This window comes from Euleptes europaea, chromosome 10, assembly GCF_029931775.1.
Source record: "Euleptes europaea isolate rEulEur1 chromosome 10, rEulEur1.hap1, whole genome shotgun sequence".
NCBI classification, from domain to species: domain Eukaryota; kingdom Metazoa; phylum Chordata; class Lepidosauria; order Squamata; family Sphaerodactylidae; genus Euleptes; species Euleptes europaea.
In genome coordinates, this window is record NC_079321.1 from 38941058 (window position 1) to 38964922 (window position 23865).

At 41.9% G+C, this 23865-nt stretch overlaps 2 protein-coding genes across 2 annotated transcripts in view; both read right to left on the reverse strand.

Annotated features, from left to right (window-relative positions):
- Positions 1 to 23865, reverse strand: part of LOC130484002 (glutathione S-transferase 3-like) — a 99652-nt gene that overhangs the window by 56675 nt on the left and 19112 nt on the right. The gene's annotated exons all lie outside the window — the stretch shown is intronic.
- Positions 3732 to 20920, reverse strand: CILK1 (ciliogenesis associated kinase 1). The gene is made up of 13 exons (XM_056856910.1): positions 20804 to 20920; positions 18473 to 18527; positions 17357 to 17478; positions 16252 to 16331; positions 13914 to 14046; positions 12192 to 12363; positions 11143 to 11310; positions 9310 to 9621; positions 7732 to 7919; positions 6316 to 6458; positions 5767 to 5895; positions 4757 to 4885; positions 3732 to 3963 (listed from the first exon to the last, which is right to left on the reverse strand). Exons 1-13 carry the CDS (start codon positions 20902 to 20904, stop codon positions 3809 to 3811), a joined length of 1887 nt encoding a protein of 628 aa, XP_056712888.1. The 5' UTR covers positions 20905 to 20920; the 3' UTR covers positions 3732 to 3808.

The following is a 23865-nucleotide window of genomic DNA, read 5'->3' on the forward strand; positions in this document are numbered from 1 at the left end:
AGAACAGCCAGTAACACTTTGTGCAGTATCCACTGAAGCTTGTTATCACATCATAGTCTATACTCTTGTGCTGCGCCTCAAGCAGTAAATAATGGAAACAACGGTTGTCTTTTTATAGCTGCTTTAGGCCTCATTCTTCCTTTGATAACCTACAAAACGGGTGGAGATGGGAAGTTCACAGCTCCTCAGCGTCTGAGTTCCTTGGTTTTGTCAGAATATCCTGAGCTGTGCATGCCAATGACATGCTAGAACATTAAAAAATATGGCTGCTAATGTTTGTAAAGATTTTACCAGCTTGGTGGCTCTCTCCGCTGTTGGAATTGCCCCATCTCTTTGCCTGGAAACTGTCCTTTAAACTGCCATTTGAAACATAACAGGCAGCTGTAGCTACAGTCCTGTTGCCTTCCCCCTTACACGCTGCCAACGGCGGTTTCTTGAGACGCTTGGCAGCCAGAGAGAAAGGAGACCTACAATAGGACTGTAGCAGAAACAGGCTGGAGGAGATGTGCCTGCCCTCTCAGTGGAAGATTTATAAAGGGGAAGATCCAGACAAAGAGGTATCAGCTATTCATCTGAATCCACCCTAATTGGAGAGGGAAAATGTTCAGTTTCTCTACTTGCAGCCTCTACCTTTAAAAGGAGAAAGGCGAAGCTGTGTCAAACTATGGTTCAAAACATGACATTCTTCCCACCAGGATGGGAATGGCTCTGACACAAACATGGGTAAAATTACCATGATAATTCTGCATTAAAAATTTGATAACAACTTGATGGACTGAACACTAAATTTACATTTAGGTCTTCTCTCTGAGAAGAGACCATCTTCAGAAGCCTTCTGATGTGAAATTCATGGAAATTAGTATCCCACTATTTCCTGATTAAAGAAATGATACGGTATTTCAGTTGAATAAAAATCAGAAAGAGCAATCCCCTTACAAACCACTACCTGGATGTTTCCCTTTTAAAAGATGCATAGATTTGTATGTTGCTTGGCAGCTTCCATGCCTTTTAACAGCAGATTTATAGCTCTTATGATTAAATTCGTACAGTACTAGCATCTGCTAAATTTTGGTATAGAAAGACTGCATCTCAGCCCTAAAAGTACATTATTAAAATATTCCATGAACTAATTTCTGAAGATAAGACTCTAATGACATTAATGGTAGGCTAGACTGTTGTGTTAACCTGATGCCGAAGCTGCTACATAACAAACAGTGCATTCCTGAGGTGGGGGGGGCAAAGTTCTCTGGAAGCAGTGTGACCCCACCGCCAGCGTAAGTGGCACTTCTGCTGGTGGTGGGGACAGTTCTGTTGAAGCCTGGGCGCCACAGAGCTGCACGCCACCCCTCCGATGCCGCAGTCTCTCCGGGACCCAAATCCCGGAAGAGATATGCAGCGCCAGCATGGGGGGGGGGCATTCCCAGGGGGCAGAGCCGATGGTAGTCAGCTTCCAAAGCCCCTCCAGCCCAGGAACACCCTTTCCAGCAACAGTGTTACTGAAGCCACCTAGCACGGCATTGCTCTTTTCTATGGAGGGGAAAAAAAACATTTTCTTTTAAAAAACCTTTTAAAAGGGTCTTTGAAGCCGTGCGGCAGCCAGGAAACTTCTTTGAAACCACCATGGCGGCACCTCGGCTATGCCGTCCCTGACCGCCGCAAGGCTCAGGAATGAGCAGAAAGTCTTTTAACTTTGCTGCTGGCAATTATCTGAAATATTTTGTTTAAATACTCTGAGCCAGCTTTGTAACACTTAATATTGCTTTAAAAAATACTCTCCAAGGGCCTTAGCTACTCTATAGGTCATCCAGTTCCCAAATGAAGGAGGAAAACCTTTATCTGCAGGTAGTTCAGTTTTCACTGGAGTTGAATGACAAGGCATGCAGGCAGAATAAGGAGCAGTATCCACATTAACAGCTGCCACATGTATTCCCCTATGTACGGTTTTTCTACAGCTACCAGTCAAATGGTAAAGTTTAGCCTGGACAGCTACCATGGGTAGAGAACTGTACATGAATGTTCCTTCACAAGGGAAAACAAAATTGCCTGCACCCACAACAATCAACCGTCAGGGAAAAGCTCAGTTCACACTCTTTTTCCTGACGTACTATTTTTCCATGTGGAAGTTTGATAGGTCAGCATTCAAATATACTATCCTCCCACCAGGAAGATCAGAATCCAAGAGCAGTTTTTCTGACTTGATCCAGCTGATCAGATTAATGGGCTGTAATAATTCTCAATAATGTGGGAACGGCCAGAAATTCATGCGCAGTTATTTTTATGTCTTGTTTCCTCAAAGCAGGAATGGGTAACACAGACTTGGACCTGGCCAGCCATGACCTTCACAGGATAGGACCTTTCCGTTTCTCCCTCCTGCTGTAACCCATGGAGTCTTCTGCTGCGAAGGCCTGGAAAAAAACTGGGGGAGGGACTTTTTCTCCCCCTAGGACTCCCTTCCATTTTGTTAATAGGAAAACTGAGGGAACACTGAAAAAAAAACTCCTATATTTTTCTCCTTTGGGATTAGTGAAATGCTTTTTAAAACAATGCTTTACTCACTGAAATGTATAGCACAGAAATGTATATAGAAGAATTTACAGCATCAGATAATGGTAATTCCTATGTATACTGTAGATACATATACTTTTTCAAGGCTATGTCTATTGTTTAAATGGAAATAACTTAGATAACATTTAATAATGCATTTGATAAGAGTTAATTATTTTCAATGTTATAGTTTAACTTCAAATCCAAATATGCTGACAGTTGTGTCTACCATGACTGTATGAGACTACATCTGTCCAAATTATATATTACCTTTCTTTTACTACAAAATTTGTTTAATGATTTCATTTTGTCCTGCCATTTAGATGGCAAAAATTAAGGCAGCATAAGGTGCAGCAATTTGCATCTCCCTCACATACTAGGTATATTTACAATTTCTTGTAGAAATCCAAGACATTTATATTTTTAAATTCCACAAACATGCTACTGCTAATTAAGTGATAAATGATGTATTTTATGTTGCTAAAGCAGCAAAACAATTTTGATAAGAAAATTAATATTGCATATGTTTTAACTTGTCCAAAGATTTCCTAGAGTTTTTCCAGAAAAAAGGATTTTCCATGATGGCTTCAAAATTTTTGGAAATCTTACATCTGAGTACCTCCTGATTTTGTTCCTGGGGGTCAGCAGACCCTGAAGAACACCATAGGGGACCAAATGAGGCTCTGTAATGAGAGAGTGGAATTGATGGGAGATACCACTCAAGTGGTATGTGTCTGTTAATGCTCTAGCTCTTATGCTTAATTTGCTGCTTGCCCTACATGCCATGTCTAGAACTTACAATAAAGTATTTGGTAAATGCCTTTTTCTTCTAACTGCACCTGAATTACATTAAATACTGCGTCAATTTGCTACATTTATTCACTTATACAAAACATGATTACCAAAGGAAAATGCTTTTCTTTTAAAAAGTTGATTTCAAAGTTCATCATATAAAAATGCCCCCAAAAAATCAATTGTAGGCCTGATATACAAATGTTTATGGTTCTAGGAAAATAATTGTCCCCCTCATATAAAAACAATAAAAAATGGTACAAGATTGCTTTCAAATACATACAACTAATATATACACATATATACTAATACACATAATATATGTATATACACATACATATTCCTCAAACAGTCGTGAAATGTCTTGGTCGCAGAGGATAAGAAACTGTAAAGCTGCTGGCTTATGAAACGTTATTGGAAGTTATGTTAGCATTGGTCATAATTCCACAAAAGGCACAACCAACTTGAGGATTCATCGGTGAGCGCCGTATTTTGAAGACCAGTCAATTCGTCCATGAACTGGCTGGACCATTGGTGGCTGTGGCAGTAGTCCAGGTGTGCTTCTCATAGGTATATTAAATGATGGCCTCCCAATATGAGGTCTGACAGACTTCAGAGGAACATACTCTGCAAATGAAAAAGAGTAAGCTGTACAAAGAGGGAATGGATCAGGGGTTAAGGCAGAGGAGTTGTTTTACTGGAATGACAAGGGAATTTAAAGTGGTTTCAAACTACCATCCTAGGCTCTGCCAAGAGCCACAAAAAGGACTTTTTTTGTGTTATTATTAAGGGTTTTTTTTAATGGAAAGGCCTATTCCAAGGCCATCTGCACATATGACTAAACTTAAGCAGATCTGCAAAGAGTGGTTTCTTTTTAATAATTTAATCTGCAGCTAGAGTGGTCCAGAGTGGTGAACAGCTTGGAAGTCCTTCCCACATATTTCATGTCCATCTTTACGGCCCTAAAAACACGGTGGTAGTTGTTTTACGTGAAGCTGACCGGATACTGAATTCCGCACTGGTGGTGTATGATCATTAAACTGTGGAACCATATACTACTAGAGAACAATTCTGCATTGAAAAATTCTGAAGGCGACACCCCTGGCTGAGCTTTACAGTGCAGTCTTAACCAAATCTGCATCATTCTAAGAAGGGTATAAATCTGCTCAGGATTGCAGTGTTACTCTACCAGCCATTTTCAATCATTGAAAGCAAAGGAAGGATGCAATATTGGCAGATAAGAGCCCATCTGTTTAAGTGGGTACCAGAGAACAATGCTGGATGCATGCCAAGTTTCTGCCTGGAGCCATCCTAAATACATGGACAGGAGAGAAACTAGCAGAGGCTTCAGGATTTCAGAATGAAACAGCACATAGATCAGCAATGTTGTTATTATTTGGAAAAGACAAGCAGTTCTTACGAGAAGATGGATCAGCAGGGGGCAGGTCAATGAGTGGTGCCAACTGGACCCTCTGGCCAGCAGAGCCAACTTCTTTATTCAGAAAGGAAGGGATATAAACACCAGTCAGTCCACTTGGTCCTGTTTGGCCTGGGGAAAAAATGGAAAACAGAAATGGACACAACTGATGCTAAGGCAGTGGATCAACACAAACATTCACAAGGTACTACATACCTTTAGAAGTTGCTTGTTTAAAAATGGGAGGGAGGAATTAATCTCTAATACACTGAGTCATAAATTTGACTCTCCAGTCTGGCATAGCCTGAAAGCCAATACTGATTTCAACTAGGATAATCAAGCAAACAAATCTGTTCTCTACCTTTTTGACATATAAATCAAGCATGTCTTCTGGACTGTGTTCAAGACAAAAGGCTGAGGTTCTAACACACAGGGCCAGTTCAAAGATCTGTCTCTCCTATGGTACTGCCTTCTTTTTCTTGTTTGAAGGTACTCCTATGCCAAAATTTCACTCCACAAGGAAAACTGAAAGATGGAAACTTCCCTTTCTCCAACATGTAAGTCAAGCCTTCCTCATAGGGCAACTGCATAAAATCTGAGAACGTACAATCCTTTCACATGTTAGCTGCTGAGTGTTTGAATCAAGAGGATTCTTTTCTTTTTTAAAAATCTTCTTTTATGTCATTATCTCGATCTTTAACTGAATTGTATAGCTTTCTGCAGCTATCAAGATGTTTTACAATTCTTCCTGTAAATACACCATCTGGACTATCACACCTACTCATATAAGCAGCAACCAGTCATTCCCATACAACAATACTGAAGAAAACCCTACATTAAAAAACTGTATAATTCCTACAGCTTTAATTTTCAGCATCTGGAAGACCCAATCAAGTGTTGGGACATCTGGACTCAATTGTACCAGGATAGCCAAGAATCCTGTTGAGTGGAGAGTCAAGAATCCTACAGACAGTGGAATCCTACATCCCATCGTTTCCAGCATCACTTCTTACTGGTATTCAGCCTGGTGATCCCTCCTGCCACCACAGTTGTCTTTCCAGGAAAATTAGAACTGGGCCATGGATTAGATGGGGTGGAATCTTTGCTTGAACTGGATACTAAATTATTCCTTGGGCTTATTCCTAGTGCAGAAACAAAAAGCTGCTGTTAAAATGCTGCAGGAATATACTTCTGTAATAGATTGCAGAAATACTATTTATCTTCATTACGGCTTAAGTGTAAAAATGGTTTGCGCAGCTATCCTCCCCCATATCCAAACTGTTCTCCCCACCCAACCTTTTACACACTTACTTGCAAATGCCAATACTTGATTGGGTAACCAGAGCACAAGAGAGTTCCCAAAGGGTAAGTGGGTGAGTGAGCAGGCTCTGGATTTCTAGGACAGTTATTTAAATAATATAGGGAAAGAAAAGAATTGTAAAGCTTCCAGAGGAATAACAAAAGAAGCAGAATAAGGCCACACACCACACACCCCGTTTCAAAATTTAATTCCCATACTTTATGAATTAGTATCTTAGTAAATAATTTTATTTTTTACTAACCAGGTAAATACCTAGAATGTTTCAAGTAATGCTGTTTGGCTGCAGAAACTTGTAACGTTGGCGTGTCCTGCCGAAGGTAGGAAGGTGCACTATTGCCAGTGACGATGCAGGTTGAAGGCTTCAGATCTAAAATACTTTCAAATCTGTAACAAAAAAACAAAAAGACTCCTGCTTAGACGGCATGGTACAGCCCTTCCTTCTTTCATATTGCCATGAATGGCAGAGTGCTTGCTTCAGGACAAAGAAACAACAAAGGTAACACTTTGTCTTCAAGGCAGCTGCAGTCAAATTGAAAGAAGCCCAAGGTACATACTATACTTGTTAAATCAAGTGAAATCTGATGAAGGAAGACACACAGTGCAGAGAGGGCTTCCACCAAGCCATGGAGTAGGGTGAGGGGAACCCAGAGCACAGCAGAGAGAAGAAGACAAATTGGACATGGGTTTATGGACCGTTGTTAACTAAGGGTGCAATCCGATGCAATCTCACCTGTTTGCACAGGAGCCCACTGAACTCGCCATGAGTCGGAAGCGACTTGACGGCACTTAACACACAACACACACCACTGAACTCAGCAGGACTTAATCCTAAGTAAACATATATAAACTGCAAGGCTGCATTACCCACAGACTGCTTTAGAGATGTATGCCATCTATCTATACAGGACTGAAACCCAAGACTCTTAAGACCATTCTTATACAGAATGGGCACATAACATTGAGCCTTGTGACCCATGTGCAACCCAAATACACCAGCTCTCATCTAAGTATTGGATTCTGGCCATGCTGAAAACCTCTTCCTAGGCCTATGCTCTGGGATGCAGGGAAAAGTTTCTGAGGGGAGAGGAGAGCTAGCGCATTGTCTGTTGGCCATGAGATGGTATTCTGAACTCACTCCCAAATTCCCATCACATCCTAGGAACAGAGTGAGAAGATGAGGGGAGGGTCAGAACATCACTCCTCAGCTGCTCTCTCAACTGACAGATGGTGTTCTGACCCCTCATCTGGTCAAGGTCCCTTAAGGCCCACCAAACTACTTGAGTTGTGCACCCGTCATGTGTGCAAAGTGCCATCAAGTCATAGCCAACTTATGCCGCCCCCAGCAAGGGGCTTTCAAGGCAAGCGAGAAGCAGGTTGCCATTGCACCCCTGTCATACAGTATAACAAAAAGATGCTATTGTGTGAATGTGAAAATAAAGAGAACAGGTATGGACTGTAAAGAGCTACACTGGCCACAATGCCCATTCCTACAACCGGTTTAAGAAAAAGCTGATTGAATCCCCCAAGACTGTTTGCTACCTAGTAAACATGCTTAGGATGGTAAACTTGTTCCCAAGAAAAGGGCTGTGTGAGAGAGAACAAAGAAAGTGGTACACACATAAGCACATGATTACCTGTAAAGAACAAAGTAACATACCTACAAAGAGCTCCCTCAGTCTGTCCTTTATTTTGGAAGTCAGTTCTGGGGAGGGAAGAACCTTCCTCAGAACCTGCCAAGTCCTTCCAGTCCTCAGAACCTTTCAGCGTTCCAGTCACATGTCCCCACTGATGCCGGTTCTTTGGCTTCAGCTCACCATTTGTCTGCTCAGTCTCAATGGCAGTTTTCTGTCATGGTGGGAAAAACAAAACAGAGCAGAATCACAGGAAGATGAGACCAGAGCTGCAGCACAGTTGTGTAAATACAGTGGTGTGTCCAGTGAAGGCTCAGAAACAAGGATGAACTGCCAGTATGCACGGAATGGAGCAAAACAGAATCAACCTAAAATATAGGGACCAAATCCAATACATGGTAATGTACAATGTCCCTAAAGAATTTCAACTGAGAGTGTTTTCCAGTCTCTGTTTTCAAGGCATAGAATCCTTTTTGTTGTTGTGTCATAGACAACTAACCAGTGAAACAGCTGAATTGTGTAAATAAAGAACAACATGATTAGAACAAAAAAATGTGTGTGGGAAGGATGGAATCAGAAGAATAATGAGAAGAGTTAGTTTTTATATGCCAACTTTCTCTACCTCTTAAGAAAGACTCAAACCGGTTTACAATCACCTTCCCTTCCCCTACCCACAACAGACACGCTGTGAGGTAGTTGGGCTGAGAGAGTGTGACTAGCCCAAGGTCACCCAGCTGGCTTCTTGTGGAAGAGTGGGGATACAAATCCAGTTCCCCAGATCATAGTCCACCGCTCCAAGCCACCCCTCTTAACCACTACACCACACTGGCTCTCACCATGCTAGACCTCCTTATGAGCGTTTCAATTATATGAATATAATTTGATTGCAGTGCATGGCAAGCTGTCTTGAAAAGCGGATCCTTGTATTTCTTCACATTCCATGAAAGTAGAGATGTCAGCATCTGCCTTTATTTTAAGGCTCTACATAAAGCCATGGGAAGATTGCAGCTCACCAGCAGAGCATAATCTTGGCATAGCTTCGTATATCCTTAGCCCAAGTGTCAGTCCCTAGCATCCCAGTTAAAGGATTCTAGGTGTCAGGAAAGACCTTCCTCTGCATGACATCCTGGGAAGACGCCAGTCAGAGGAGTAAGCTGTATTGCACTAGACAAACCAGTGGTCCAACTCAGCTTTGTGTGACTCCCCCTAAATGCAACAACAGATTGTGATCAGAAAGCAGATTAATCTTTCCACGCTCTTATAGCTGAAGCGACCTGGTGAAGCGCTACGTCCCTCACTCTGCCTACTCTGTGATGAACTTTGATGTCTAATGCTCTGGAAACTAACTCAGAGGTCCCGAGGCTATCCCAGAATATTGGGGGGAGGGCTACAACAATTGTGCAAGAATGCAACCTCTGCCTGCAGCTACAGGGCCACTCTGAAGGTACAGAACAATTTGACAGGGAGGCAAGCCCCCGCGGAAGGACCCAGGCTAGCACGCAGAGGGAATCCCATCTCCACTGCTTCACTTAGCATCAAGAGACCTGTGCTCAAACCACACTACTGTTGCCCTTTGAAAGGGGTCACCAAAGACTGGGTCTTACCTGCTGAGGAATTTTACTGTGAATATTTGGCAGAACCCCCTGATTGGGCTTGCCATCCCTTAAATGGCCATTCACCAAAGACTCTGCTTTGAATGGGTGTATCAGGGGATGGGAGGGCTGGCTTGGCTGGAATGGTCGAGACGAGAGGCGAACGTGTGGCTTAGGCGGAGGCTCTGTGGGTGGGACGGGCTTCATGTGGACTTGGGCTTTATCAGGAACTTGGGCTTTATCTCTTGGCGGCTTTCCGAGCTCCTGAATACAACGCGAGGTGCCCAATGCTTGGCCTACCTGGAAGTAAGGATAGCGAAGTGCCTAAAAGAAAATAAGAGACAGTTAAGGTTAAACCAGGAAAACAACAGCCTGAAGACTCATCACACACAAACACACAAAATTTTGCATTCTATAACCAGAGCTGGGTGTATGCAACAATTCTGCAGGAGCGCAGAAAAGCCCAGTGTGACCTTAGGCATAAGCTGTAGCTTCCTGAAACTCTCCGCTGTCATTTTTTGAAAAATGAGAACGTTTCTAGCCCTTAAGGGTAGAAGATATGCTTGAAATTGATTGGGTATTCCTGTGCTTAAATCCTGCAACCCAAAGTGATGACTGAATACAGTTTAACAGCTCGAGTGTTCTGCACAACTCTGTAATCTGATATAGGGTTGGCAAAATTACAATAAGGCAAACATAGTGATAAAATGCAAAAATCATTGTGCAAAAGTAGAAAAGTAAGCAAATTTACAAAATTTGGATTGCCTGGAATTTACTTTGTAGTTAAGAAAATACAGTTGTAGGCTAATATTAACACAATTACAATTTCTCTTATGTAAACTTTCCAACTGTTTATATAGAACACTATTATGTACACTATTATATTACACTATTGCTCCATAGTGCAACAAGGCATACAACCATAAATTTGTACAAAATAAAAAAATTTCAAACTTTTTTCAAAATTCAGTCAACAGACAAGAATTTTGTGCATAATATTTTCTTCATAAAGCATGAATATTGTCCATAAAGAATGGTAGGGTAGAACAGGATGCCGGTAACAAAGCCTGTTTCAAATCTTCTTCAGCCACCCCAAAAGGACAAGTTCGTTTCTTGTGTCTGGATATACTCTCAGAACACTTTAAGTTAATAGTTGTATTCAGCGCCTGGATATATTTCTCTCAGGACGCTTATAGTTGCTGACATAAACATTTAATTAATAATAATGTATAAATTATACATTGTCTTAATTTAATAATCAAAATGAAATCTTATACTCACACAATTGCATCTATTTTCAAGCACAGTGACTTGTGAGGTATGGACCTGACAAGAACCCTTTCTTGTTCTCAGTCAGTTAGTACAATGTAAGCAATACATTTAAATACACAGTAGAAACGATCCCAGGTGCAATACAATTACAGAAAGGTGAAATCATTTGCCATGCTTAACCCTTTAGGAGTTACACAATCAAAGAGATGCACAAAACGTGCTTCCTGCTGACTTAAAATACGTTCAATATTAGACCTTTGATATTTTTTAGGTGTTACTTGCCAGACCGCAAAGAATTTGAGATCATTTTCAGAATGTTTATTTTTTACTAACTGACTGAGAACAAGAACTAGAGAGAAACAAAGTTGTGGCTGCAGCCCCCAGCTGCATAGAAATATTTTACAGATCGGGGACTGGAGGAGCAATAGTGATCAGGAGGAACCGAAGCACACACTACTATTTTCATCTCCTCCACTTTCACTGCCGAAGGAGACTTCGATTCCAGAAGAGACAGCATGTGACCAGCAAGGCAGCTGGGTGGCAAAGCCGTGTGCGTGTACAGAAAGCGCAAACCTGGCTTGCTGTTGGCCGTTTCTTGGGGTCCCACTGCAGCATGTCTCTCATGAGCTGTATCGCCTCGCTGCTCGCGTTAGGGATGAGGGTCTTCAGGTTGTTGGGTACACACTGTGGCCAACGGAAATTCATGGCGCTTGAAAGCCGGTAGCCTTCAGGCCAGTCATTCTGAAAGGGATTAAAGCATGCTGGCCATTAAAAGAACTGTCTATGCAGTTACTGCAGCCCTCTATGTGATAGCCCCCCCCCCCCACACACACACACTATGGTACAGCCCAGTGGTTTACTACCTCACTGTGAACCAGGCCCTAGTTTAAGGTTCGAGTATGCAAATTTCATAGAATCATAGAGTTGGAAGGGACCACCAGGGACTAGAATGGCTTATGCTCTGGGCCACTGCGGTTGTAACACTGGATGCTTCTTGCTTATGGCTAAGAAATTGGGAGCTGTCCTTAGGAACACACATTCCCTCTTCTCCTCTCTCTGGAGCAAATTCTGCCCTCCCTCAATACTGTGGGTAGTGACAACCAGAGTTACTGCTTTAACTAGAATCTGAAATGGGTTTCCAATTCTAGTGAACTACTGCTCCTATTCCTTGGAGACAGGACAATGTACCAATGAATAATGTAAAGAGTAGAAAACAACAAGGAAGCAAGGGAAGCTACCAAGCAATTCACTGACTGAAAGAGAGAGAAGCCACAATGTGGCTACCAGCAGTAAAGAGTAGGGGATAAACTTTAAGGATGCCATCCAATGAGCATTCGCTTGAGAGTTGGCCCCACTGGTAGGACTTGCTGCCAAGTGAGTATGAAGGCCACACATGATTTTTTTCCTTTACTTTTTTTTACTTCATCACCTTGTTCCTATATGTCATGAGAGCACACACACCTAGTACGATATCCACACCATTGATATCAATAGTACGATACCAATAATACAATATCCACACCATTAAAACGCTAAAAGGGGATGGGAAAAATAAAAGAACACCATATATACACAGTTGCAATTCCTCATGGGCATCAACAACTGGGTTTTCATTCAGCTACCTTTTTTGGCGTCCCCAGCACTTGGCAAATCTTGAAAATAGTATCAATTTCACTGGAACCTGGGAAGAGGGGTCTGAGGGTGTAAACTTCTGCCATTATGCAACCGACAGCCCAGATGTCAATGGGAGAACTATAGTTAGTGGATCTCAAGAGCACTTCTGGAGCTCTGTACCTGTAAGCCAAAAGCAAACATGGTTATCTATAACGAGTGCTAATCAAAAGGTTGCCTAGGCTTATCACTGGCCTGAGACTGCAAGGGGGCCCTCTTAAAAAGGGTTCACCCTTTTGCGGCAGCACTGACTGCTCAACGCCAGCAATCGTATTTATGGTTTGTTCACTATGATCCATTCTTTGATGCTTAGAATTGCAGATCTTCGTTTTAATGGGAAGACTAACAGCTAGTTAAGACGTGACCCTCTTAACCAGTGGTTCCCAACCATTTTTTGACCAGGGACCACTAGGACTTTTTTGTTTGGTGCAGGGACCCCAAGGTTCAAAATAAAAATTCTGAGAATTTGAAAATAAACTTTAATCATAACTGTTAGTTAAACATTAAACTTAGAATAATATTTGAATATATATTTTTATAATAGAGAACTTTTAATTGAAAATATTAATTTATTATGGGTTTATAACTTTGTTTCACGGACCTTAATTTAGTTCTTGCGGACCCCTGGGGGTCCACGGACCCCTGGTTGGGAACCAGTGCTCTTAACCAAGGGCATGTGTCCCTTAACCCATCTATGTTTCTCTCCAGAAAAACACAGGATTACATCTGAGCAGCCAATGAAGCCAGCAGCATCAGCGCACTTCTATGCACTTTCTCCATGTATCTGCCGTCAAGGAGATTTCTCACGCCCCTTCCATCTCCCTTGTCCTTTCTCACTCATTCTGAAGGCATCTGCTTTCCCCTGCCTAAAGATCCAGAATCTTAAAGTTTTAAGAGTAGGGCTAGAAAATCCTACCTACCCATTTGTTCAGGTGGCTTAATGCAATATTGAATGGGCAAGGGAATGCTCTGCTTGAATCCCTGCCTGCTAGAGCAAGTATGCTCTAGAAGTGCTGCGGTGCCCATGAGGGAAAGGGAGCTAGATCTCAAAAGCATATGGATAAGGGTGGCTACTTGTTACCCTCACCACAAGGGAGTTCTGCCTGCTAAGAATTCTCGAAGAGGACAGAAGTTATGCAAAGAAGGAAGGAGGAACTGTTGGCTGCCCTTTCCCATTCATTGTTTATCTCCCCTTATCTCTCTTCTTAATTTCCCCTGCTCTTCCCCCTCAAAATTCATAGGAAAAATTAGCCCCTACATGGTGGCAAAATAAAATCTTTGTTAGTACAGTCTGCCCTGGAACCTTCAAAATTCTGAACTGGCAAACCAAATACAAAATGCAGTTCTCTTATTGACAACAACTTCCCCAGGATTTCTGTGAGAATATCAATTTTACCCTGATAAAGTTTTTCAAAGAATATAAGGTAAGCAGTTCTTGAACAACATCTATTCAGCACCTTTCTTGGTCAGCATTTCAGACTTGCAAAAGGCCAGAACAGGGTCTTCTTTGGGCATTACTGGCCAACCCGTTGAACCCATACCAGAGTCAGCCTCAGGAACCAAGGAAGGAGAATTCAACAAATTCATTGATTTCACCACAAATTTCAAACTTCATGGTGGGAATAATGGTAAATTCAACCCAACACACCACAAAATATAATTCTAGTGCTTACCATCTTGTGGATACATAGTCTGTGTAGGGAGGTCTGGACCTAATTTCCCGTGCCAGGCCAAAATCTGCTATTTTCACAAGTTCTGGTCCCATGCAAAGGAGATTTTCAGGTTTCAAGTCTCTGTGAAAAAATCCTGTAGTGCAAAATAAACATTGGTTAATCTTACCCCCCTCCACCTTTACATTCTTTCTTTTACTTGGTATGGTTTTATGGCAGATTATCAGCATGCCTGCCAACTGACCTGAAATAACTGGCCTGGTCATGCACCTCTGCCATAAAAGTTTGTTGAAGTCAAAGGAGCTGGACCCAGGCAACACTAGTAAGTAGTAAATTTTTAAAGAGACACTGGAGCTCAAGTCATCTGGAAACTATATAGAATCACAGAGTTGGAAGGGGCCATACAGGCCATCTACTCCAACCCCCTGCTTAATGCAGGATCAGCCTAGAGCATTCCTGACAAGTGTTTGTCCAGCCTCTGCTTAAAGACTGCCAGTGAAGGGGAGCTCACCACTTTCCTAGGTAGCTCATTCCACTGTCGAACCACTCTTAACTGTAAAAAATTCCCCCCCTAATATCCAGCCAGAGCCTTTCTGCTGGCAACCCATTATTATCCTCTGCTGCCAACAGGAACAGCTCCCTGCCCTCCTCTAAGTGACAGCCCTTCAAATACTTAAAGAGAGCAATCATGTCCCCGCCCAACTTCCTCTTCTCCAGACTAAACATTCCCAATTCCTTCAGCCTTTCCTCGTAGGGCTTCATCTCCAGGCTATCCTCTGACTTGATTGCTGGCAGGGTGGAAGGCGGTCATGGTGACTCAGGGATGGCAGCAAATGCCATCCCTGTATATTCCAGGGCTCAGCTATGGTATTACAAACAAATTTGGGGGCTGAGTCCCTGCTCAAAATCAAACCTGCTAGACAGTGGCTTGGATCCAATGCAGCATTTCTGTGGCTGGAAGAATTTCTATCTGCGGGATGTGATTTTCTCATCTCCCCCCTTCTGCTGCCATGGAAAGTAGGATCTGGGGGCACATTTCAGGTGGCAGCAGTAAGGGCGAACCATGAAAGTTGTGTTCCATGGGTGGAAATCCTCCAGCAGAACCAAACCACTGACACATCAGAATCCTTTCTATACTTGTACGCCACCATGCTTACTACTGCAAATCAAATAAGAATATTCGAAACACAGGGCACAAAAGTACAGAACTAGCACCTCTTCCCAGGCATGTATGTGGAGAGGATCCTAGGACTGCATGCTTCCTCTTGTTAAAAACAAACAAGAACCATGCTATCCATGCAAATCCAGTACCCAGGGAAAATATCTTTCCCTCAGACATTCCAGCTTCTACATAATGCTTTGCATGTGTGTGTTAAGTGTCGTCAAATCTCTTTTGACTTATGGGGACCCTATGAATCAATGTCCTATTGTTAACAGCCTTGCTCAGATCTTGCAAATTGAGGGCTGTGGCTTCCTTTATTGAGTCCATCCATCTCTTGTTGGGTCTTCCTCTTTTCCTGCTGCATTCAACTTTTCCTAGCATGACTGTCTTTTCCAGTGACTCTGGTCTTCTCACAATGTGGCCAAAGTATGATACTCTGAGTTTAGTCATTTTAGCTTCTAGGGGCAGTTCAGGCTTGATTTGATCTAGAACCCACTGATTTGTCTTTTTGCAGTATGTTTTGCATACATTATACCTATACTTCTTAAAACAGCCCTACATACCAAAGGGCATCATCGTTTCACTCAGAACTGCACAGAACCATTCTTCTTCTTCTGAAAACTATATTATTTTTCTGAAGAAGTGAACTGTGGCTCACGAAAAGCTCATACCCTGCCAGAAATCTTTTTAGTCTTTAAGGTGCTACTGGACTCTTGTTCTTTTCTACTGCTATTGACAGACTAACACAGCTACCCATCGAGAGCTATTATGTGTATTAACAAGACCTCTGACCACAAAACTTGCTATATTCCATTTTAGCAAGATACCTCACATTTTCTGCACGAAATGGCAATTCATAACCCTCCAACAGAAATCATACAGGGCACACAAGGGTGGTATTCAAACAGAATAGCTCAATACATTTCTACTTGGAAACTGAAGTGCATTTTATTACTCTACAAGCATCACTCCGCTATAAAAGCAACTTCTACCCAATGCATTTTTAAAGCCCCAGTCACTTTTTTTGATGTCATTTTCACCATCATAAATCCAAACAAGAAACATTGCATCCTTGTTACCAGCCCAAAAACTAATATGTTATTAATATTCCTCCGTGTCATTCCTCTGTGCCATCTGCATAGTTACAGATATGACTCCAATTTGGCATTAGTATCTTACCATGTTTATGTATAAATGCAAGCCCTTGAAGAATCTGATACATAATATTCCTGACAGTAGATTCTGGAAACAATTTATTCCTGTAAGGTAGAAGTTAAGGAGAAAAGTTTGTTCATACATGCATTCCTTATATGTACTCATATATCAATGGAAGGACAATTTGATGGCTGATATAAATGCAACCAGCTATCCACATTCCATACATCTCTGTTGATTATCTTTTTGTTTTAAACTAACTTGCACAATCTACCTATTACTTTTTTAACCTGCCCTTTCTTCAAGAGATGCAAGTGCAGCGAGCAAGGCTCAATCCCACACTGTTTAAGCCCCAGAATAACCCTCTTGAGATATGCTCAGACACAGACAGTTTTGCCGTGGCCAAGGACATGGGACTGGCAAAAATGGGGATTCCCAGGGCAAAAGGGCTTAGGGAGCTGACTAAAGTCAGGCCCCCCCCTGGGAACACCCCTTTTGGCACCAGCATAAGCCCCTGCGCTGGAGGAGTGCTGCCGCCGAGACTGTGCTGGTGCCTGTGCCTCACACTGCTGTGTTGCTCCCCAGCGCTGGTGTAAATGGCCTGGCACCGGCGTTAGTGTCCATTTGGATGGTGCAAGTGGCACTTATACTGGTGCAGGGGTCACGCTGCCTCCAAAGGCCTTTGCTCCCTTAGGATTGCCCTGAGAATGACATCCAGATCTCCATACTAACCAACACTCTAACCCAGGGGTGTCAAACATAAGACCCGAGGGCCGAATCCAGCCCCTTGAGAGCTCTTATCTGGCCCGCAAGCCAGCCGAGGCAGCCACACACCCCCACTCTCGATCTGGGATGGCGAGGCATGGACCAGCCCAAGTGACATTTATGTCAAATCCAGCCCTCGCAACAACTGAGTTTGACACCCCTGCTCTAACCATTACATTATCTCATCCTACAGTGCTTAAAATCACAAGTGTTATGCTTGTTGTATGCTTACTGTGATTTGCTGAAATGATTGTAAGCTGCCCAGCAGCAGAAATTAATGGACCTGGGCCCAAAGTATTGATTAGCCCTGAATGTATTTTAAGACATTCTGTACGGAAATCTGCTTGGGAGAAAACCAGCATACCTTTCTTTCATCAACTGATAAAGGTTCTCCTTCATGTATTCGAACACAAAGTACAGATTATCATTTTCTCGGATAACTTCTTTTAGCTTCACCACATTGGCATGGTTGAGTTTCTTCAAGGACTGAAAGTACAAGATAAGACTATCAAGGCACTGTTGCAGTCAGCGTTTCCTGATATGTGACAATGAATGTTTGTCTCAGAAACAAGAGATCTCTCTAAATTTAAGCATCTGGCTGTTAAAAACTTACTCAGAAATTCACTATGTTCTTTCAGTCATATAAGATGCATGCTGATAACAGGCATATTTGCACACACTGTATTTCAACACCCCATATTTCTGAATGCTCACGTTGCTTATTCCAGTACAACATCCTCCCTCGGATTTTTCAACCGTCGCTCTCTATTTACAGTGACAGAATGCAGCACCAGTTTTGGATTTGGTGCACACCTTCAACTTCTTCTCTTTGTGTCTTCCTGTTACGTCCATGCCAGCTACCACTGACAGTGACATCCTAAGCCAAGTTACACACTTCTAAGCCCATTGACTACAATGGACTTAGATGGGTGTAAGTTTGCTTAGGATTGTACTGTATGTCAGCTGGGGCAGACTGAGAACTAACTGCCCGCTCTTTGCCTGTCCATCAACCTCTCAAATGCAGCATCAAGGTTATACACTTCAATGCCTAGGATTACCTTGAAATACTTGTTCAGGCATGAAAGAATCCACAAGATGTTCCACTGTATGGATAGCTTGTTGAAAGCATGGGGCTTCCTTTAACATTACACAGTAAGTTTGAAAGGAATGCCTTGATTTACAATACAGTCCCAAACAGTTTTAACACCTTTCTAAGTCCATTGACTGCAATGAACTTACAAGGGTGCAACTTGCTTATGACATTAGATGGGATCCAACCACCTTTTTGCTAGTGAAAAAGGGTGGAGGTGGTCCCCTTTGACCACTCAAAAAGGCTATGCTGAGGATCATGGAACCTAAATGGACAAACAGCATGTATAATGGTGGGATGGGGGCTGCAGTAAGCAGGGAAATTAGGAGAAATTGAGCAAAAGAGCTACTAGATCCAACCCCTCATTTCCACCACTTTACAACCCAGTACCTTAACCTCTCGAAGATTCATGCATTCCTCCCAGGAGTAAAACTTCCTCTTCATCCTTTAATAAGAATAAAAACATTAATTAGAAAGTCAATGCCGCCCCCAGTAACTCCATCAATCATTTCACATTTTCATTCTAGTGGCATCATGGCACTGAATCTGTGGGACACGTGGTCTCGGTAGCTTATTACAAAAGAGTGCTTGTATACATTTTATCTAACAAACCACACAACTAGGTTCTCATGACCAAAAGGCCTTCAGGGCTACTTTTTTTCCAACAACAGCCCTCATGGTCATCTAGAAAACACCTTTTGTAACACTGGTATTTTTCAAAGGTTTGTTTGGGCATGGCTTGGAGGTCTGCTGTTCTAAGTCAAAAAATCCCATTGGATGTGTCCAAGTAGCTTTTTGCATCCAGGCTTATAGTTATGCCATGCAAGCAGAGACCTCGGGGTGGGGGGTGGGGGTGGGAGTCACATTAAAAATGCAAATACTTTATAACCGCAAAGATAAGAGTAAAAATGAATGTACAATGCCAGCTGAATTTAGAAACATAACTAGGGGCGGTTAACAAAAGCCAGAATTATGCAAAAGAAGAATATTTCTTAGTTTGCATTTTTAATCTATTTTTCCGTTTTCAACACCGAAGAATACATTGACCTCTAGATAGGCAGCTCTCAGCAGCCCTTTTCACATGTTACAGTGAACGCATGTACATCCTGCATGGATGTGCACGCATCTATTTGTAAGAAAGATCAGGGGGCTAGACCAATTGCCCTCTCAGGAGCAGTTAAAATCTTAGTACTGTTTAGCTTGGAAAGAAGGAGGTTAAGGGGAGACATGGTAGAGGTCTATAAAATTATGCATGGTATGGAGTGGACGGGAAGAAGCTTTTCTCCCTCTCATAATACTAGAGCAGGTTCATCTGCTGAAGCTGGAGGGTGACAGATTCAAAACAGATAAAAGGAAGTATTTCTTCACACAGTGCAGAGCTAAATTGTGGAACTTCCTGCCCCAGGATGCGGTGATGGCTGCCAACTTGGAAGGCTTTAAGACGGGAGTGGACATGTTCATGGAGGATAGTCAAAATGAATATTAGTCATGATGCATACCTATTCACTACAGTCTCAGAGGAGCATGCCTATTATATTAGGTGCTGTGAAACACAGGCAGGATGCTGCTGCAGTCGTCTTGTTTGTGGGCTCCCTAGAGGCACCTCGTTGGCCACTGTGTGAACAGACTGCTGGATTTGATGGGCCTTGGTCTGATGCAGCCAGGCTTTTCTTATGTTCTTGAGAAAGAGCCTGTGGGCGTTCACTTTGCAATTGAAACTAAGGATGAGTACCTGGATAAATGTGGTGTTTCAATCACACGTTCAGCTGAGTGTGCATTCAATGTAAGTTGAGAAATACTTAATGCACGTGTAAAGAAAAATCAATGTACACTGTACACCGATTGTACACGTGTTCACTATAACTGGTGAACAAGGCTAGTTCAAAGAGTTGACCTTACAAGCCTGCTTACTCAACATTCTGGACATTCTCATTACTTTAAATCACTTTTATACCACAGGTATATTGTGACGTTTTCTTACCATTTGCCCCTGCCAAATGCCAAACGTTAGAAAACCCTCATCTCCTACATGTGGTTCCAAGTTTAATCACCAGCATCTCCAGTTAAAGAACTAGGCAAGTAGAGGATGTGACAGACCTCTACCTGAGACCCTGGTCTGAGTAGACAATACTTACTTTGATGGACCAAGGGTCTGATTCAGTATAAGGCAGCTTCAGGTGGTCATGTGTGTTCACATCTAGTTTGCCTTAACTATCATGTGATGGCCAGGTCTTTGTGTGCTGTGCTAAAAAAAGTTAAAGTTCTGCACTAAGACAAGCTGATCTTTTGACCTGTATAAAATAATATAAATTGAACATAACCTCTCCCAATTTTGCACATTTCCCCCCTCAGATTTTTACCATTTTGCTATCTACTTGAACGGACAGAAAGTTGTGCCAGTGCTGAATATCTTCACGTCCATAAGGGCTAGAAACTTGCTTTAAAAAAAAATGAAGGGCAAGATCCTTCAGTTAAATTCTGTCCCCAGTACAACATTCCATGCTTTTGGGGGCTCCTCCAGAATCACAGAGCATATGAACTCAGTGTTTGAATCTCCCTGCTGATTGATCAGCTCCCCACTGTTACCTGGGTGGCTGAAAGCAACTACCCAGGGCCAGAGCAAGGACAATTTGTACCCATGTTTTCACAAGTCTCCTGAACTTGTGCTGTCACCTAATGCTTAAGTTCAGCACAATTTAAAACACAGCAGAAGTTGCTTACCTCTTAATGGCAAGCAGCTCCCCAGATTCAATACTCCTTCCCAGGAGGACAGAACCATATGTTCCATCTCCCAGCTGTTTGATAGTCGTATACCGATTCATGACAAGATTCCTCTCGGATGCATTTCAATCCGTAGCTGCCCTTGGCTGTGCCTGAAGCATTTCCCCTAAGACTGGAGCCAGTTTTTTCGGTGGCAGCACAAATATGAAGCATCTAGGACCATGTGAATGTTGTCAGGGGTCATCGTTTCACAAGGACTGGCTTTCTGCCTGCAAAAACGCACAGCAAAGAGAAATGCTTACCATTTTCCAAACTTAATGGCCCAAAAGCTCTTATTTCTCTGCAGTGTTGCTCACCACTGTTATTTACCTTCTTCCTGGTCTGCCTGAAGATAGGGGATCAAATTATAGCTGACCTTTGAACGAGGGTACGGGAACACTACTGATAAACTGCCTAGATGAACTACGTGTTTGCAATTGATATTAGCAATGGAGACTGATTAAAATATGAGGGCACAAAGAAGTATAAACTGGGAGGACCAGTTTCAGGAGAAAGTTGGCTAATTTTGTACAGTCACTGTAAAATCCTGATAGAATCTCTTAATTTATTTCAGTAAAGTACTTCCTCTGTCAGGGGAAAAAACTAATTTCTAGAAGAGCAGATCAGAAACAAACAGTCCAGGCCAAAATTATCCTAACATGAAGTCGGCAACAGTGCAATCCTAAGCAGAGTTACACTTGGAAAATTCACTGAAATCAATGGGCTTAGAATAGTACAACTGTATTTAGGATTATACTATGAAAATGCAATCTTAGGAGATCTAGATTTATTTATTGCTAATAGCCAAAGGCCATTGCCATGTTAACGTAAGAAATAACAGAAATTAAAAGGAAAAAACACAAAGACCATACAGAATTTAAAAATACAAGAACCAAGCTGACCCCAAAACAAAGACTGTTTATTTTAAGACAATAAAGTTTCCATAAAATAAGTTGAACGACAACAAGTTTAAGCAGTTTACTACAAGGCAGACATAGCTTTGGGGAAAAATTTCTTAGCTACCAATGCATAAATAGAAGGCATGAGTTACATGGTGACCCTATGTCAGATAATAAGTAAATTATTTCTCTGCCTCAGACCATGAGTTCAAATTGGTTAAAATAGCCAAGAATAATCTTAGGCCGAGTTACTCCAGGTTAAGCCCATTGAAAATGGTGTGCTTAGATTGGAGTAACTCTACATAGGATTGCACTGTTGGTAATATACTAGGATTCTCAATCAGACCAGCTGACCCCTTTCTACAAAAAAAGCTGCAAAAGAGACTTAGAATTTCTGCTCTTGTCTACCATCTGGCAATCATATTCTTTATGACATCCAGCATACATACAGAAAAGCTAAATACAATCTTATCTGATATAAATTACACACACCTTTGACAAGACAGCATGGGCTAAACAAAGTACCTGAAAAATTATCATACCGGAAGGTTCATTTTCCTACAGCTAGAAGAAACAATGTTATTAGGAGATTAGCAATAGGTCCCTGACATATTATTGTTATTAGATATATATCCCACTATCTTCCCAGCCAAGGCTGGGCTCATATATAGCTTAGTTAGGGTTGCCAGCTCCAGGTTGGGAAATACCTGGAGATTTTGGGGATGGAGCCTGAGGAGGGTGGGGTTTGGAGAAGGGAGGGGCTTCAATGCCATACAGTCCAATTGCCAAAGCGGCCATTTTCTCCAGGTGAACTGATCTCAATTGGCTGGAGATCAGTTGTAATAGCGGGAGATCTCCAGCCACCACCTGGAAGTTGGCAACCCTAAGTGCAGTGGATTAATACAGTTGATTTTTATACATGGTTACCGGCCTGTGAATCACAGTGCCAAGAAACATAAAGTCAAACTTATACCAAAGAGACGGAACAATGATGTTCACGTGTCATATTAATGGCCATTGTCAGACCTAAGAGACATGGAAATTATGTAGAACAAGGCACATCACAGGCAGAGTTTGCACTGGGAGAATTTTAACAAATATTTACTACAAGTTAAGTACCTACAGGAGTTTTTTAAATGCTATCTGACTGAAAACTAAATATACAAATATAATCTGTGTCATTACAATACAGAACACAGTAATTATGAAGCTGAAAAAAACTAATCAGAAAAAGGAAAAATGCAGAGTTATTTAAAAAAAAATGTTTTTGAGCTTGCTGGCAGTTGAGTATGCCAGAATGAGAACAATGAAGCTTTCATAATGGATACTCAAAGGCCTAGGGCCATATCCTGAATATCCGACAATGCATTTGCTAAATAAAAGAGGAGAGGCTGATGTCAGTTTTTGCAAATACTGGTAACTACTGTCAATTAAATCACAGAACGTTATAGTTACATTGACTGGCTTTCAGTTTTATTTCTCCATTCTTGCAAGAGATAAACAGCAAAATATCCACTTATACAATCTCTCTTTAAACCTGGTCTCCACCAACTCATAGCCCATCAGTCATGTATTCGGCCTGGCAACCCCTTTATTTTAGTGCTCTTAGCAAAAACAGGGCGTTTATCAAAACCCTCAAAGGTTTTGGCTAGTGAGCTGTACTTGCTTTTATGGGTCACAAGTTGGGCAGGGGTAGAAAACAAAGCCTCACGTATAGCAAAACAGAAGATCTTCATTTTAGCCAAAGTTATTACTTCTAGCCCTGATATATATTAGGCAATTTAAAGTACCGGTATACTTACTTGTGTGGAATCCAGGCTGGCACCAGACAGTCCGTCAAAACTGTGCTGCTGCATAAAAAGAAGAGCCAAACTCAATTATGAACAACATCCATTAAGTCACCAGAACTTTCAGAGTTAGTTTAACTCTACAAGACAAATGATCAAAAGTAGCATTTCCAGGTTTTGCTGCACAATCCACATTTGAATCCTTGTGCAGCACCTTTCACTAGATAATTATCACACAAATAGGCACTGTATCCAAGTACCATCTTTGCATCCCTTTCAGATGTTTGTTATGTAAGAAAACAGTGGCTTTAAAGTTTTTTCTTACAGTACAGGCCTC

Excerpts from the sequence above, each read along its gene's own strand:
- CILK1 (XM_056856910.1), bottom strand. The coding sequence starts at position 20,904 with ATGAATCGGTATACGACTATCAAACAGCTGGGAGATGGAACATATGGT. Across the intron at positions 6,459-7,731 it reads ACTGAGGGAGCTCTTTGTAG|ATTTGAAAGTATTTTAGATC; the intron begins GTATGTTACTTT and ends TTTTTGTTACAG. Across the intron at positions 5,896-6,315 it reads ACATTCTAGGTATTTACCTG|GAATAAGCCCAAGGAATAAT; the intron begins GTTAGTAAAAAA and ends TTTCTGCACTAG.